Source organism: Maniola jurtina, chromosome 12 (assembly GCF_905333055.1).
Source record: "Maniola jurtina chromosome 12, ilManJurt1.1, whole genome shotgun sequence".
In the NCBI taxonomy this organism is placed as follows: domain Eukaryota; kingdom Metazoa; phylum Arthropoda; class Insecta; order Lepidoptera; family Nymphalidae; genus Maniola; species Maniola jurtina.
This window is the reverse complement of record NC_060040.1, coordinates 14924954-14938494: the sequence shown is the minus strand read 5'-3', so window position 1 is coordinate 14938494 and position 13541 is coordinate 14924954. Positions and strand designations below refer to the sequence as shown.

At 40.9% G+C, this 13541-nt stretch overlaps 1 protein-coding gene across 2 annotated transcripts; it reads right to left on the bottom strand.

Moving 5' to 3' along the window:
* Positions 1-2156: 2156 nt before the first annotated feature.
* Positions 2157-13181, bottom strand: LOC123870205 (cathepsin L). Of its 2 annotated transcripts, none has more exons than XM_045913412.1 (7): positions 12973-13181; positions 12342-12443; positions 10466-10668; positions 6794-6956; positions 4160-4365; positions 3744-3942; positions 2157-2448 (listed from the first exon to the last, which is right to left on the bottom strand). In XM_045913412.1, exons 2-7 carry the CDS (start codon positions 12432-12434, stop codon positions 2287-2289), a joined length of 1026 nt encoding a protein of 341 aa, XP_045769368.1. In that variant the 5' UTR covers positions 12435-12443; positions 12973-13181; the 3' UTR covers positions 2157-2286. The 2 variants fall into 2 exon arrangements, with proteins under 2 accessions (XP_045769368.1, XP_045769367.1); XM_045913411.1 differs by having other exon boundaries at positions 12342-12448; positions 12974-13181.
* Between the last annotated feature and the right edge of the window lie 360 nt (positions 13182-13541).

The window sequence follows — 13541 nt, the reverse complement described above, 5'->3', positions numbered from 1 at the left end:
GAGCGTATCCCGCGCATTTCCAAAAGCTGCTAATGGACTGCGCAGTTCTCGGTCACGCCTGTGCGAGAAATCCTTAGAGCGCACTTTCACTTTGCTTACACTTAAGTTTCAGTTAAAACGAGACAGATTTATACCAGCGGTATAACACTGTCTCGTTTTAAAAGTCAAAGTGTGCTCTATAAATCTGCCTTAGAACCACGGAGCTTATATTTTGGAATTGCTGGGTTCTACTGCTGAGTGATATTTTTTTTTTAATGAGCTCGGTGGCTATCAATGAAATGAGCGAACCGCAGTCCGCACGCAGCAGGTGACATCGCAGACAAGGGCTAACTTGTAATAGAATACAAATCATTACTCATTGTTTGAATTCTGAATAAAAGGTATGGACTAAGAGCTCGTAACGTTCATCACACTATAATATTATAAAGGAGAAAGTTTGTATGTGTGTGTGTATGTTTGTTACTCATTCACGCAAAAACCACTTGACGGGTTGGGCTGAAATTTAGAATGGAGATAGATTATACCCTGGATTAGCACATAGGCTACTTTTTATCCCGGAAAATCAAAGAGTTCCCACGGGAATTTGGAAAAACCCACATCCACGCGAACGAAGTCGCGGGCATCAGCTATCACTAATATTATAAAGGAGAAAGTTTGTATGTGTATGTTTGTTACTCCTTCACGCAAAAACTACTTGACGGATTGGGCTGAAATTTAGAATGGAGATAGATTATACCCTGGATTAGCACATAGGCTACTTTTTATCCCGGAAAATCAAAGAGTTCCCACGGGAATTTAAAAAAACGCACATTCACGCGAACGAAGTCGCGGGCATCAGCTAGTGTTTTATAAAATAACGATGGTCTGGCTCACAGGATCTTAGTCTAGTAGGTGGCAGGCTGAAGGTGGTAGAATAAAAGTAATTTATTTTAATATAACGTCTTTATTATCTTAGATACAAATTTAACCTACGAAGTATCACACTTAGTTAAAAGGAAACAAAATATGATGCGTACACACCGGGCCAAGTTTAACTTTATTTATTAACGCGATAATGAGTTTAGTAGATGGGTTAAGGAACCTCTCCACTGAATCGTCTCCGCTCCGCTCCGCTTCGTTTTGCTTCGAAGCGGGGCGGAGACGTGCTCGGTCGGTAGACCGATCAGTTTTTACAGAAATGATGCAAAAAAATCATCACGTCACCTCTAAATAATCTAAGTAGTCTATTGAGCACATCTTCGCTCCACTTCAGTGGACAAGCATCTTACCATCGTGATTTGATATCTTCATATAATTCTGGTGTTTGGTGTTTTTAAATTCTAAAACTTAATCAAATATCGCTAGGCCGGTGAGTACGCAGCATTATACATTTTTCGTAAACTTATATATACAAAATTATATCTTTATAATTAAAAATATCAGATGGCATAAGTAATTCATAAGTTGTGTAGGAATGTAAAATAAGAATTTCGCACAAGCTCGATACACGGCAGGAGTGTAGTGTCAGCGACAGACGCCTTCAAGCTGTTCCGAATAACGTTCAACAATGCTGAGCTACGCGCACACATGTATGACTAACGTGCGGCTAAACGTGGTACCAAATATACAAAAACCCGTTCGCATCTTTATATTATGTTTTTGTAAGTCATGTAAATGTATTCCCGTCCCGCTCACACCGCCGCGTCCTCGCTTTGTGAAGAGTTCCGAGGCGTTCGTACACTCACGGTCCACCTCCACTGTCGAGGCCAAATGATTCGTGGTATGATTAGTCTCTGAAATGGAAACGAAGCAGTGCACGAACGCCCCTCGAACACCGGCCCATGAATCTATGAATATATACCGGAATCGATTACTTGTATACCTACTTGAAGCAAAACCTACTTCTCGCTGTCCCACTCCGACTGCCGAGCGAGAGCGAGAGATTGCACTCCGGGGTCCGATCTCTCGCTCTGATCCGTTAGTCGACGTGGGATAGCAATAAGTAGGTATTTGTTTCAAGTGGTATAGTGCGTTTCATCGAATAGTACCTATGGCGTTATGTTGGCTCTCCTGTCTTTTGGGTGGTCATTGGCACCATATTGGCATGAGAAGACGCAGATTTTGTTTATTTTCATTTGATTTTCATTTCATTCATTCAGGAAAATCAAATGAAAATAAACAAAATCTGTGTCTTCTTATGCAAATATGGTGGCAATGAGTTGGACAGACAGGGGAGCCAACATAACGCCATAGGTACTATTCGATGAAACGCACTATAGTGAGCTATTCATTAGTTGTAGATGACGCTCACACGAGCGGGTAGGAGGCGGCGGAGGCGATGCCGCAGCTGTTGTTGCGGTTGCGCGCCATCTTGATGTAGCCCAGCTCGCCCCACGTGCGGCCCCACGAGTTCTTCACCAGCCAGTAGTCGCCGCCCGCCTCGTCCGCGCCGTAGCCCACCACCAGCACCTGCGGACCACGCCGAACCGGACGGTTAGGCTAGGGCCTACGCAACGAGGGACTTTCGTCCGCGGAGGGCAAAAATCCCCGAAGCGCAGCACATAAGTTTTGAGAAAGGCCTTGCTTTATGTGTCGAGTGTTAGTCCTTATTTTAAGAGGAAACCATACTTTTAACATGACAGTTGTGCCATAGAGCAAAAATGGCGAATGTTCTCAAAATGTATGGTAGTATCAAAGAAATTTTAAGTACCAGTTACCTGGTAAATGAAAAAGTAACCGATCAATTTACAATTCGTCTGTGCAGGCCTTTATTGGTGTTGTTTTACACGCCATAGTAAAATCAAAACAATTAATTCGTATAGGAATTGTTTCGTGCTTTTACCTCTATAACCAACTATTTGCATATTTGCTAATTGCAAATTAGAAGAAAAATCAGTAATTTCCTCATTGGTCATCAGAGTTAATAAACCACTTAATGAGGAAAGTATAAACAATAAATAGCAGTAAAATTAATAATATACCCGTCAACATTATTACCCCAGTTTAATAGGAAATCATGTGTGCTCTGATAACGCCCGGAATAGCACATACATTTTGCTAAATTATGTCCGTTAATCGGTTACAGTTCGTCGTTAAACTTTATTGTGCTCATTACAGATAAAAATGAAATACCTATAACACACTCAATAACCGCGATAGCCTAGTGGTTAAGGTGTCGGGGTTCGGTCCCGCGCACGCAGCTCTGCCGGACGATATTTCCTCATACAAATGTATTACGTCTATTATGATTGTATTACGTTCTAGATTTACAACTAAGCCAGATATCGATTCATCTCTCCATCGTTATGCCCGAAAACAATAAATACTTACAGTAAAATTATAAATTGTAAATTATAAAATAAATTGTAAATTATTTTAAAAGTTATGATGCTTGTAACATTTTTATTTTAAGCCAAATTTTGAGGCAATTTCGTGCGTACATAGACAACGTAAAAAACTACAAAACTTTTGAACTATTGGCTGACAAACATTAAATGGCGATTTCAATATTTTTAGTTTCGCACACACTAGTAATAGCAAATGTTGGTTCGCGTCGTTCGCATCACACATGTGGCTCTCGAGTGTTCCGCCAGTGTTAGTGACTATGGCGCTCTATTTCATACACATTAGCGCCGTCCGAAATATTCCGTCGGTGCGTGTCATCGCGATAATAAATTTTAAAACTAAAAATTGTAGCTTAGGATATTCACGAAGATACGGGGTCACACGGACACGGGGCCCACGGCGGCCACGGCGGTACTCACCCCGTGGTCGAGGTTGGAAGACGAGCACCCGTCGTCGTAGTACACGCCGGTCGAGTACAGCTGGAAGGACTCCTGGCTCGCGTCGATGGCCACGGACACGGGGCCCACGGTGGCCACGGCCTTCTTCAGCGCCTCCTCGTCACCCTCGGGGATGTCCACGAAGCCTACGTCGTCGGCGCCCGCATTTTTCGGGTTATATCTGAACGAGAAAGTTACGCTTAAATGTATACTCGGCTCTCTCGCCTTTATCCCCGACTAGCCCCTGCCGGCTCGCTGAGCGCAGCCGGCAGGAGTATCTATGGTAGCAAGGGCGCTTTTGATCGTAGGGGTCTCGATCTGCTGTTCAAATATTTTGTCCATTTTCAAGTTTTAACCAGTTTTGCGGGCATTTACAATAAAATAGAAATACAATATACCTGCACTTGTCGTCCGTGGCCTCGTAGGGGTAGGTCTTCTCGGTGTCGACGCCGCGGTTGTCCTTGATGTACTTGAAGGCGTTGTCCATGAGGCCGCCGTTGCAGCCGTTGTTGCCGTACGCCGCGGAGCAGTCGATGAGGTTCTGCTCCGACAGCGACACGAGGTAACCGCTCGCGCGGAAGTGCTGCCCTTCCAGCGCGCCCGTCTGTGCCAACAGGACACTCTTACATTAACATTCTACACGCTAAACAGTTTGCTTTTATACGGGGTCGCTCAAACCCAATGCAGGTGTTTAACTAATCCATACTATACCTACTAATATTATAAATGCGTATGGATGCAGTCAGGTAATTTGGATATCATCGCGTTATAAGCCCGCGTGATACGGCTTATTAACTTTGAATGATTGCCCTACACTGGATAACTTTCTGCTTCAACAGTAAACGTCAATCATGATTAACAGAACAGACTGATGCAGAACTTATCGTCTGATGAACTCCTTAGGTTCATTTCATCAGAATGTATGTGACGCATCCGCGGGCGACATACATCCGGAAGTCGCGGACGAGCAATAGCTACCTACCTACTTACTGATACATCAATGCCACGCTGCCGTCCGGTTACAGTACGAGCTACGAGTAGGTACCTATATACGTGAGCAAAAACCTTGCTAGGCAAATATTGCCGAGTTATTCCGTGTCAATTACAATATTCAATAGAAACGGAATCAAAACAAAGCAAAACTCGCTAATTATTATATTACAAAGTAGCAACTAATCTTGTTATAATGTTAACTAATAACTATTACTAATAGTAAAAAACTGATCAAGTGCGAGTCAGACTCGAACGCGAGAGGTACCGTAACACTTTTTTTTCTTTATTTAGTTGTCATTCTGAGAAATAAGGTCCCATGAGCAGCCTTCGGATACGAAACCCTAATAAAAAAATAAAAAATAAAAACAAAACAATAGATTGCTAATTATTGCTATATTAGTGGTCTAGTGGTCAAGAAGCCCTGCTCCTCGGATACGTCACAGCCAGATGAAACAGAACCTTTGCGGTTCGTAGTTTGTGGAACACAGCGAATGTTCGGGACACGTAGTCCAGTACGTATTATATTATTTATCACCGATTGTAGGCTAGCTTGGGAACGCCCGTGCGAAGAGCAGCTTTGATAAATATTTGAGTGATATCGATTCCACGGTATGTTGTTGATAAGTATAATGTACATGCATGCATGTAGCTCGCCTGCCCGCTATCGGGTACGCGTGTTTGGGCAGCTGCGGCGGTAATCCGAGCCGGATTATTCACGCGGTTATCGGAACAGCCGCGATGTCTCGGCTCAGTCGATGTGCTCTTACATACACAACGTAATTACCTATATCGTATATACTTAACGATTACTCACGCGGCCCATCGCCGGTGATTCACGCGCCACGCCAGCGCAGCTAGCCTCAATAACAAGCATTTTCATGTACCTACTTAGTACTTACAACAATTCCATGAATTGTTCCAAATTAACTTTGTTTTAAATATTTACCTACTGCATACAAAGAGTACAAGGAGGGCAGACTTAATCATTATTTATTTAGTTGAGTACTACTTAGTCCATTCGTTAACTAAGATTGTTTTAATAGTCCCGTCACACATAAGTACTTATTAGGTCTTTATGAAACCAAAATCAAAATTTATCATTATTTCACGTAGGACAATTTGTATCTCTTATGATACGTCTGTGACTAGACTGCCACGGGTTGGGAATGCGAATTCTACTGGGATGAGCCGGCAAGAAACTCAGCAGATGCCCTTTTCAATATCTATCTCTGGGATGTAGTGTTTGTAACATCGGTTTAGCGATGTAAACAGATCATGTAGCTCGATTCCGTAAAATCTGCATCAATCATAACTACAATCGCAATTGTTGTTATTGGCTTTTATGGTATACTTGTTGCAACAATGCACTGGAGCCAATAGCGAGCGAGTGTCAACCAATCAGAGGTGATTGCGATCGTGACGTTGTAGCTGTTATTCTACCGCAATCGAGCTAGTATGGGTAGGTTTTATCTATACTAATAAATAAAATTGGAGTGTCTGTCTGTAATTTCGAAATAATTACCTCATATTAAGCTCATATGGTTATTAGATATTTAATCAGAGTCGTACAAAGTTACTGAACAAGTAATCTCGTCTGTGGAAGATCGTTAGCGCTCGCGTCTGATGATGATGATATTTCTTTAGGCGATTACGTCAGACATCGCAGTTTATTTTTTATGAAGTATGTAAGTAGGTAGATAATTAATTATGTACCTATATAGTGAGTATATATGTAGTCACAGTTTCTTGCTAGTATATCGATAGAATCGCCGTTCTGTGCCTCGCGACTTGATCGTAAAAAATCTCTCTAATTAGCTTTAAAGTACAGTAGGTACGTACCTATAGGTAGGAATGTTGGAGAAAATCAATGCGGTCTAGCCTTGAGTATTTTACTGTTACAGTAGTGAGTACTGTACTGTAAAACACACCCCTGTTGGACCATCGTACTACCATTTTAATCGCACGACGTAAACACTTCGTGGCATGGTACGGTCGTTGGCAATGAGGACGACGGGTCATGTAGTGCCGCAGGTACTCACGGAGCTGAAGGCCCAGCAGGAGCCGCACTTGCCCTGGTCCTTGACCTCGGTGACGGCGCCCAGCGGCCGCCAGTCCACCTGCTCGGGCATCTCCACGTTGGCGGGCGCGATGAACTTGGCGCCGCGCACCTCCGCGCCCTTGCCGTACAGCCCCTTGCTGTGCCTGGCCAGACAACACACATACAACACCTGTCTGTTGTAAATAATAATAATTAATCATAAATCATAATTAATATTAAAAATGACAGCCTAATGATTAAGATGTCGGCCTCCCAGTCGGGAGTTCGATCCCCGACACGCACCTCTGAAACGGAGTTATGTGCGTTTAAGCAACCAAAATATCACTTGCTTTAACGGTAAAGGAAAACATCGTAAGGAACCCTGCATGCCTGAGAGTTTTGCATAATGTTCAATCCGCACTTGGACAGCGTGGTAGATATCACACTCTTCTCATTCTGAGAACACCCGTACTCAGCGAACCGGCGCGCGGCGCGGGGATGGGTTGATGATGATGATAATTTATTTTTATTCATATAGGAACACGTTTGACCACAATCACACCTGATGGCAAGTGTTGATGTATGTATCTCCGCTTATAACCACAAACTATCCATGCAGACGAAGCTGCGGACACAGGTAATGGTAACAGCACAACAGACGAATGAGAATCCCGTGACCGATGTTTATTTTCCTTTAGCTTGTATTGTACCGCCCGCTTCGCACTTTGCAAGTCATTATTATGCATAAATATAAAATACCTACCCAAGTTACGTCAAGTTCAAGGTGTACCTTGTGTGTGCTCCTTCCCGCAAAACCTGTTATTTACTTCACATTATACAGAGTAATAATTACAGACAAAAACAAGGAAAGAAGATTGAAAATACCGGCTTCAACGTCAATGACCTGCGACTTTGGGACCGCATGAGTCTTGAAATAACACAAGATTATGTTTTCAAATATACTTTCGAAACTAGATCTTTATGATTTTACCAACAGCAAAGTTTGGTTTTCTGGCTGTGTAACCATAATGGTTAAAAGGAGCTATCACGCAACGACTTAGGAGTAGGTATTTGCAATATCTTTGTTTTGTTGAAAATGAAAGATAAAATGTATCACCAAATGATTCGCAGAACAATACATCGTGCAAAAACGAAAAGTTTTGACTCACTGACTGACTTGGGACTAGCGAGGTGTTTTTCAGAGTTTCCTTTTATAATGTAGACACGGTAGGTACAATTAGTATAAATTCGGATTTTTTGAGATTCCCAAGAGCCCAAAGCTGTGGGGCGGTTTTGTCGCTACGTAAAATGTTCAAAACGCAAAATGTATAATTTCGCAAAATGATCAAACCTCACAACTTTACAATTCTCATATCAGTCGATTGCGCTGGGTAAGCAACTTTGACCTGTGTCGCGAACTGGATGGGTAACCAATGTTGAGATTAGCAGGCTTCTTGTCTCAGAGAGCACTTTAAGCTGTCAGTGCCAGTTATAAGCAATTATATGACAAATAAACCAGAGACAAAAGACAAAAATCGAAATTCCGTCCTTGCATCATTATCCCCAGTAGCACATTATCATAGCGTGATTATTGCAATGAGGACGCGACCCTCAGTAATGGGAGTACGGCGCAGATACAACGCGTAATGAGGCAAGATAACAACGAGGAAGGAATAGGCGTAGAGTCAGTGGCCAGGGGCCCTTTGACCCGACCCGCTCAGTCTATTTACATAATACTGATATCACAACTACGTACTATTAGTATAACAGTAGGTATCTACTTAATAAGACAAATGTCATTTGCTCTCACTCAAGTCAATGTGGCGGTTCATTTTGGCATAACTGGGTCCAATTCATATTGTTTTATCATCATCATGATCGTCTCAACCCATCGCTGGTCCACTACTGAGTATGGATCTCCTCTCAAAAGTATAGGGTTTAAGATATGCTCCACAACGCTTGTCAAAAGAGAACTGGCTGGTTATAGAGAACTCTTAAGCGTGCAGGTTTCCTAACGATGTCTTCCTTTGTTAAAGCAAATGTATATAAGTGTAATATGTAATTGCTTTAAGTCCGCTGTGGGCGGTGCCGTGCACGAGTGTACCGGAATGTCGATCAGCAGGGAGAAGCGAATGCTCGTGAGGCGTGTAACATCTGCCCCCCAAAACGTCACTTCATGATGACCACGACTGCTCTGCCAAGAGTGTTACGACAAAGAAGAAGAAGAATGTAATTGCTTTAAAAAACCCACATCTCCTAAAAGATCAACTCCCGACCGAATAGGAGACCGACGTCTTAACCACTAGATCATATAAGAAAAGATAATTATTAGTTATACCTCAGTACTTAGCAGAAAACATTATGGTCATTTTGTTATTGTGACCATAACAAAACATCCAGCAAATGACGCGCAACAGTTCGCGTAAACGATAACAGCGTGAAGCGTGAACTCCCACATTACACTTGCGGGGCAGCTCCACTATCGCCATTCGTCAAATGTCGGCAATCGTATCGTTCCGCTAATCCCATCAATGGTTTGCGTATAATGGTTTTTTTTCCGCGGGAACTCTTTGTCGTTCGGGGACATATAATATGTTATACACTACTCGGAGGAGTGTTCGCTGTAACCGAAGGTCGCGTGTGTCACGAATTCGCCAAACATCAAAAATTCGCCGTATCCTGAATAGTATGGCCAGTTGATTTGTCGAATGCCAAAACTATCGTAAAAGTCCGTATCCGAATCATTTGCCGAATTCCGAGTGGAGCTGTACCATTGTGCACACAATTTTTATCAAAACAATACTATGAATATGTCAATACCTTGTAGTATTAAGCGATAAGATTGACCTGAATTTCCAGAAAGTGAACTAGCAAACTATGATATAAATACAAACAATAACAAAGTGTTTTTTTTAATGTTTTCATATTCCATATCAAGGGGTAGGTATTTCAAGGAACCAATGTTTTGTTCTCTTTGTTTTGGGAAATTCCAAAATTATAATTTTATAGAGCAATTAAAATATTACCCTACTGCCTTACTTCCCTTACTTCCTAACAGATGATTACTGTGTCATTTATGCAGTTTGGTAAAATACTACTACTATACTTTGGTTTTTTTTTAATTTGCGTAAAAGAGAAAGAAATCGCAGAAACTTTCTTTGAGAAACACGTAAGCGACGCAATTTGGCCGACGCTCATTCTCCTTGTCAGTTCGCGGTAACGAGGTCGTATGAGCCGCGTATAGTGCGCCTCGTACGTGCGTAGGTTAGCGAGAAACTATCTGTTTACATTTTAAGAAAACTGACCAGAAAAAAGTATAGCTTTGCTGGCTTGTTATGGTGCTGCTGGATTGAGGCCTAAATAGAATTTCGTTTTCTTAGTTGTATATGGAAGGATCTGGGATCCATCCCTTTTAATTCCTAGAAAAGTAACAATATTATATAGTTGATAAATGGAAAAGGGTCATGACCCTTAGCAATGAGAAATACGAAACACAGAGACCGCGACATCAGACTAAACTAGAGTGAGGAAACTCTTGGTTTGGTCCTGAAATCAAAATTAGCCAGTTGTTTTATATTATAGCCTACCTAGTCTACCTACATTTGTAGCCTGCCAGTGTAGGTGAAGACACTGCCACAGGTAAAACATAAGGTGGTAGGCAATGAGCACTCACTTGGAAGTGCGGTTGAACCCATTCATGGTGTGCACGAACTCATGATGCAGCATGTCCGCGTACTTGTTGGGCGCCAGGCGGTACGTCACCAGGCCCTGCGCGTAGCGCTGGTTGTGGCGCGCCACCTTGTGCCGGTTCTCCGCAAAGATCTTCATCCGGAAGCGCTCTTCTGTTTCGCTCTCGTACGACTTGCCATGCTCCATCTGCACCAGAATCACCATCAAGTAATGCATTCAAACTATAATATAATATATATAAAATATTGCATGCCAATAGGTGTAAATTGGCTGTAACTTTTTGTTTTTAACATCAACACTGTTTTCTCATATTCACAATAAAGAATTTTGTTCTTTTTAAACTAAGATAAGAACGACAGTCTGCCACATATTGCGATGTCTTAGTTAAAAGTATATTACGATTAGAGGATTCGATCCCGGTCGATTTTTCTAATCCCCAGATCCCGGGATAGTCCCGGGATTGTATTGCTAATAGAAAGTGGTAACAGAAAGACAGTAAAACATATGAAAATCAACTTTTTTAGTTAAATCTTCAAAAAACAAAACAAAATTATACTTTCTTCTGATAAAATAAACAAACGAGGCACTTCTAATTAAGGTAATTTATGAAATAGTTTCATAAATTATTTACAGTATTGCCTAGTTTGTTTATTTTATTTTACAACAAACTTAAAAGATCTACTTCTTAAGACTTGTTTAGATATACTATAAAAAGAGTATATGCTAAAGAGATCAATGTTTATAGGTACTTATATTTTAAATTACCAAAAGACCAAAAACTTTACAAATTACTTATTCAAGCCACTAAAATGAAATCTAAGGAATAACAATGCATCCAATGTCTCATCCGAAAGCATACCCACTTCTCAATTTGTTGCAAAAATAGGAATAGGCGGAAAAAGCGCGTTCAGGCTCGATGAAAGTTGGAGGAATCATCAATAATGTCTTCTCCAAATTATAACCTCGTGTGGAACTAGCCTCACAAAGATTCATTTCTTGTTTAATGATCTTAGAAAGATCAGTTTCTTTATATGCTTCTTGATTTATAGTTTTCATGCTGTTTTCTATTTCATTCTGAAGCTTTTCTTTCAATGTTAAATCAGTTTCACGCACATTATTATTGACTTATATAAAAAAATACTAGCCGATGCCCGCGACTTCGCCCGCGTGAATTAAGGTTTTTTGAAATCCCGTGGGAACTCTTTGATTTTCCGGGATAAAAAGTAGCCTATGTGCTAATCCAGGATATTATCTATCTCCATTCTGAATTTCAGCCAAATCCGTCCAGTGCTTTTTGCGTGAAGGAGTAACAAACACACACACACACACGCACGCGCACGCACGCACGCACGCACGCACGCACGCACGCACGCACGCACGCACGCACGCACGCACGCACGCACGCACGCACGCACGCACACACACACACACACACACACACACACTATAAATTTATAGATAGAGGTTTCCCATTCCTACTTAGGACAATTAATTGTAATACATTATACATAACTAGCAACTCCCAGAACGCTATGTGGATTTAGGTTTTTAAAAATCCTGTGGGTACTCGTTAATTTTCTGAAATAAAAAGTAGTCTGTCAATCTCCAGATATTTACTAAACCCATACGAAAACTCACATCGATCCGATGCTCCTGCGGCGGGATTGAAGAACAAACCAACACACTTTCACATTTCAAATATGTTCTTCAAAATTATCATGTTTTTCAGACACTCACAAACAATTTTTCACAGTTAACCTCCTTTTAGAAAAGGGATGGCAGTTTTGTAGGGAGAGGAAGGGGAATATCAATATTGTTGAACAAACTATATTGTCTTAAAAAATGTTTGTTGCTGTTACCTTGAAGGCAGTCCACTCTTCCCGGATGAGGTCAATCAAGTTGACAGCGCTCACTGCAGCCACCACCAGGCACAGTATCAGAAGACTCTTCATTTTGCACTAGGTACCTAATGACAAAAAAATATATACGCTAGAACATCAATTAGGTACTTATATGATTTGACACTTGCTATATGATAATAATAATTTATAATGCTTAAATTAACCATTAATAATGCTAGATTTTGGGGTTCAATTATACCTATAAATATCAGATATCATCCACGTCTAATCTACTTACTTGAAACAAAGACATTTTAAATATTGTAAAAAATTGTGGAACCCATAATCTCAAATTCATTTAAATAAATTCAAATTAGTAGGTACATACACAAGATTTTTAATAAATAGAAATAGAAGAATAAACAAGAAAGACTGTAACAATCACCTAATAATAATTTCCAGAGTAAATTAATGATTCTATCAAGGAAATCACTATCTCAAATTCTCGACTTACAATTCGATAACAAAGAAATCAAGTACGATCAGACGATCAAAATATAGTTGGTTCAAAAACAAACTTACAGAAGATTAATTTCGAGTTTATTTATGTGCGCAATATATTTATTTGAAATGATGTTATTATTTCTTACCTTTTGATCTATTTAAAATTAAAATAACAGAACTTGTTAAACTTTTACAAAGTGCACTCAAGTCGCGTGTATCGTATTTAACGTTTTGGCCGTTTATGAATTGAAATGGAATAAAAAGGCACAATTTATTTTTACACAAATATTATGAAATTATTTGCAAGTCAGACGCACAGACGTCACAGATCCAATCACATCACGACCCAATTCACAGACCACGAATTGAATTGACCCAATTGGTTGGTGTTTTTTTTTATTAGGTAACTGGTTTTACAGCTCTGGGTGGGACTTCGTCTGTGTCGGTGCAGAGCACGCCCGCCAGCTAATGGCGGGCGTGCTCTGCCTTTTTGGAGTGTTTTTTTTTGTTAAAACTGACTGGAAAGCGCTCTAAGGGGGTGCCGTGCGTATGTCGGCGAGCGCCGGCACCGTCCATGGCGAGTCCATACTTATATAGTTTAACTAACTCGTTACAAATAACTACAAACTTGACATTGGCTAATCTTTGTAAAGCCAGACGAGAGAGAAAAAAAAAACAGCTCTGGGTTGTAGTCTTTTTAAGCCTGGTAGTTTG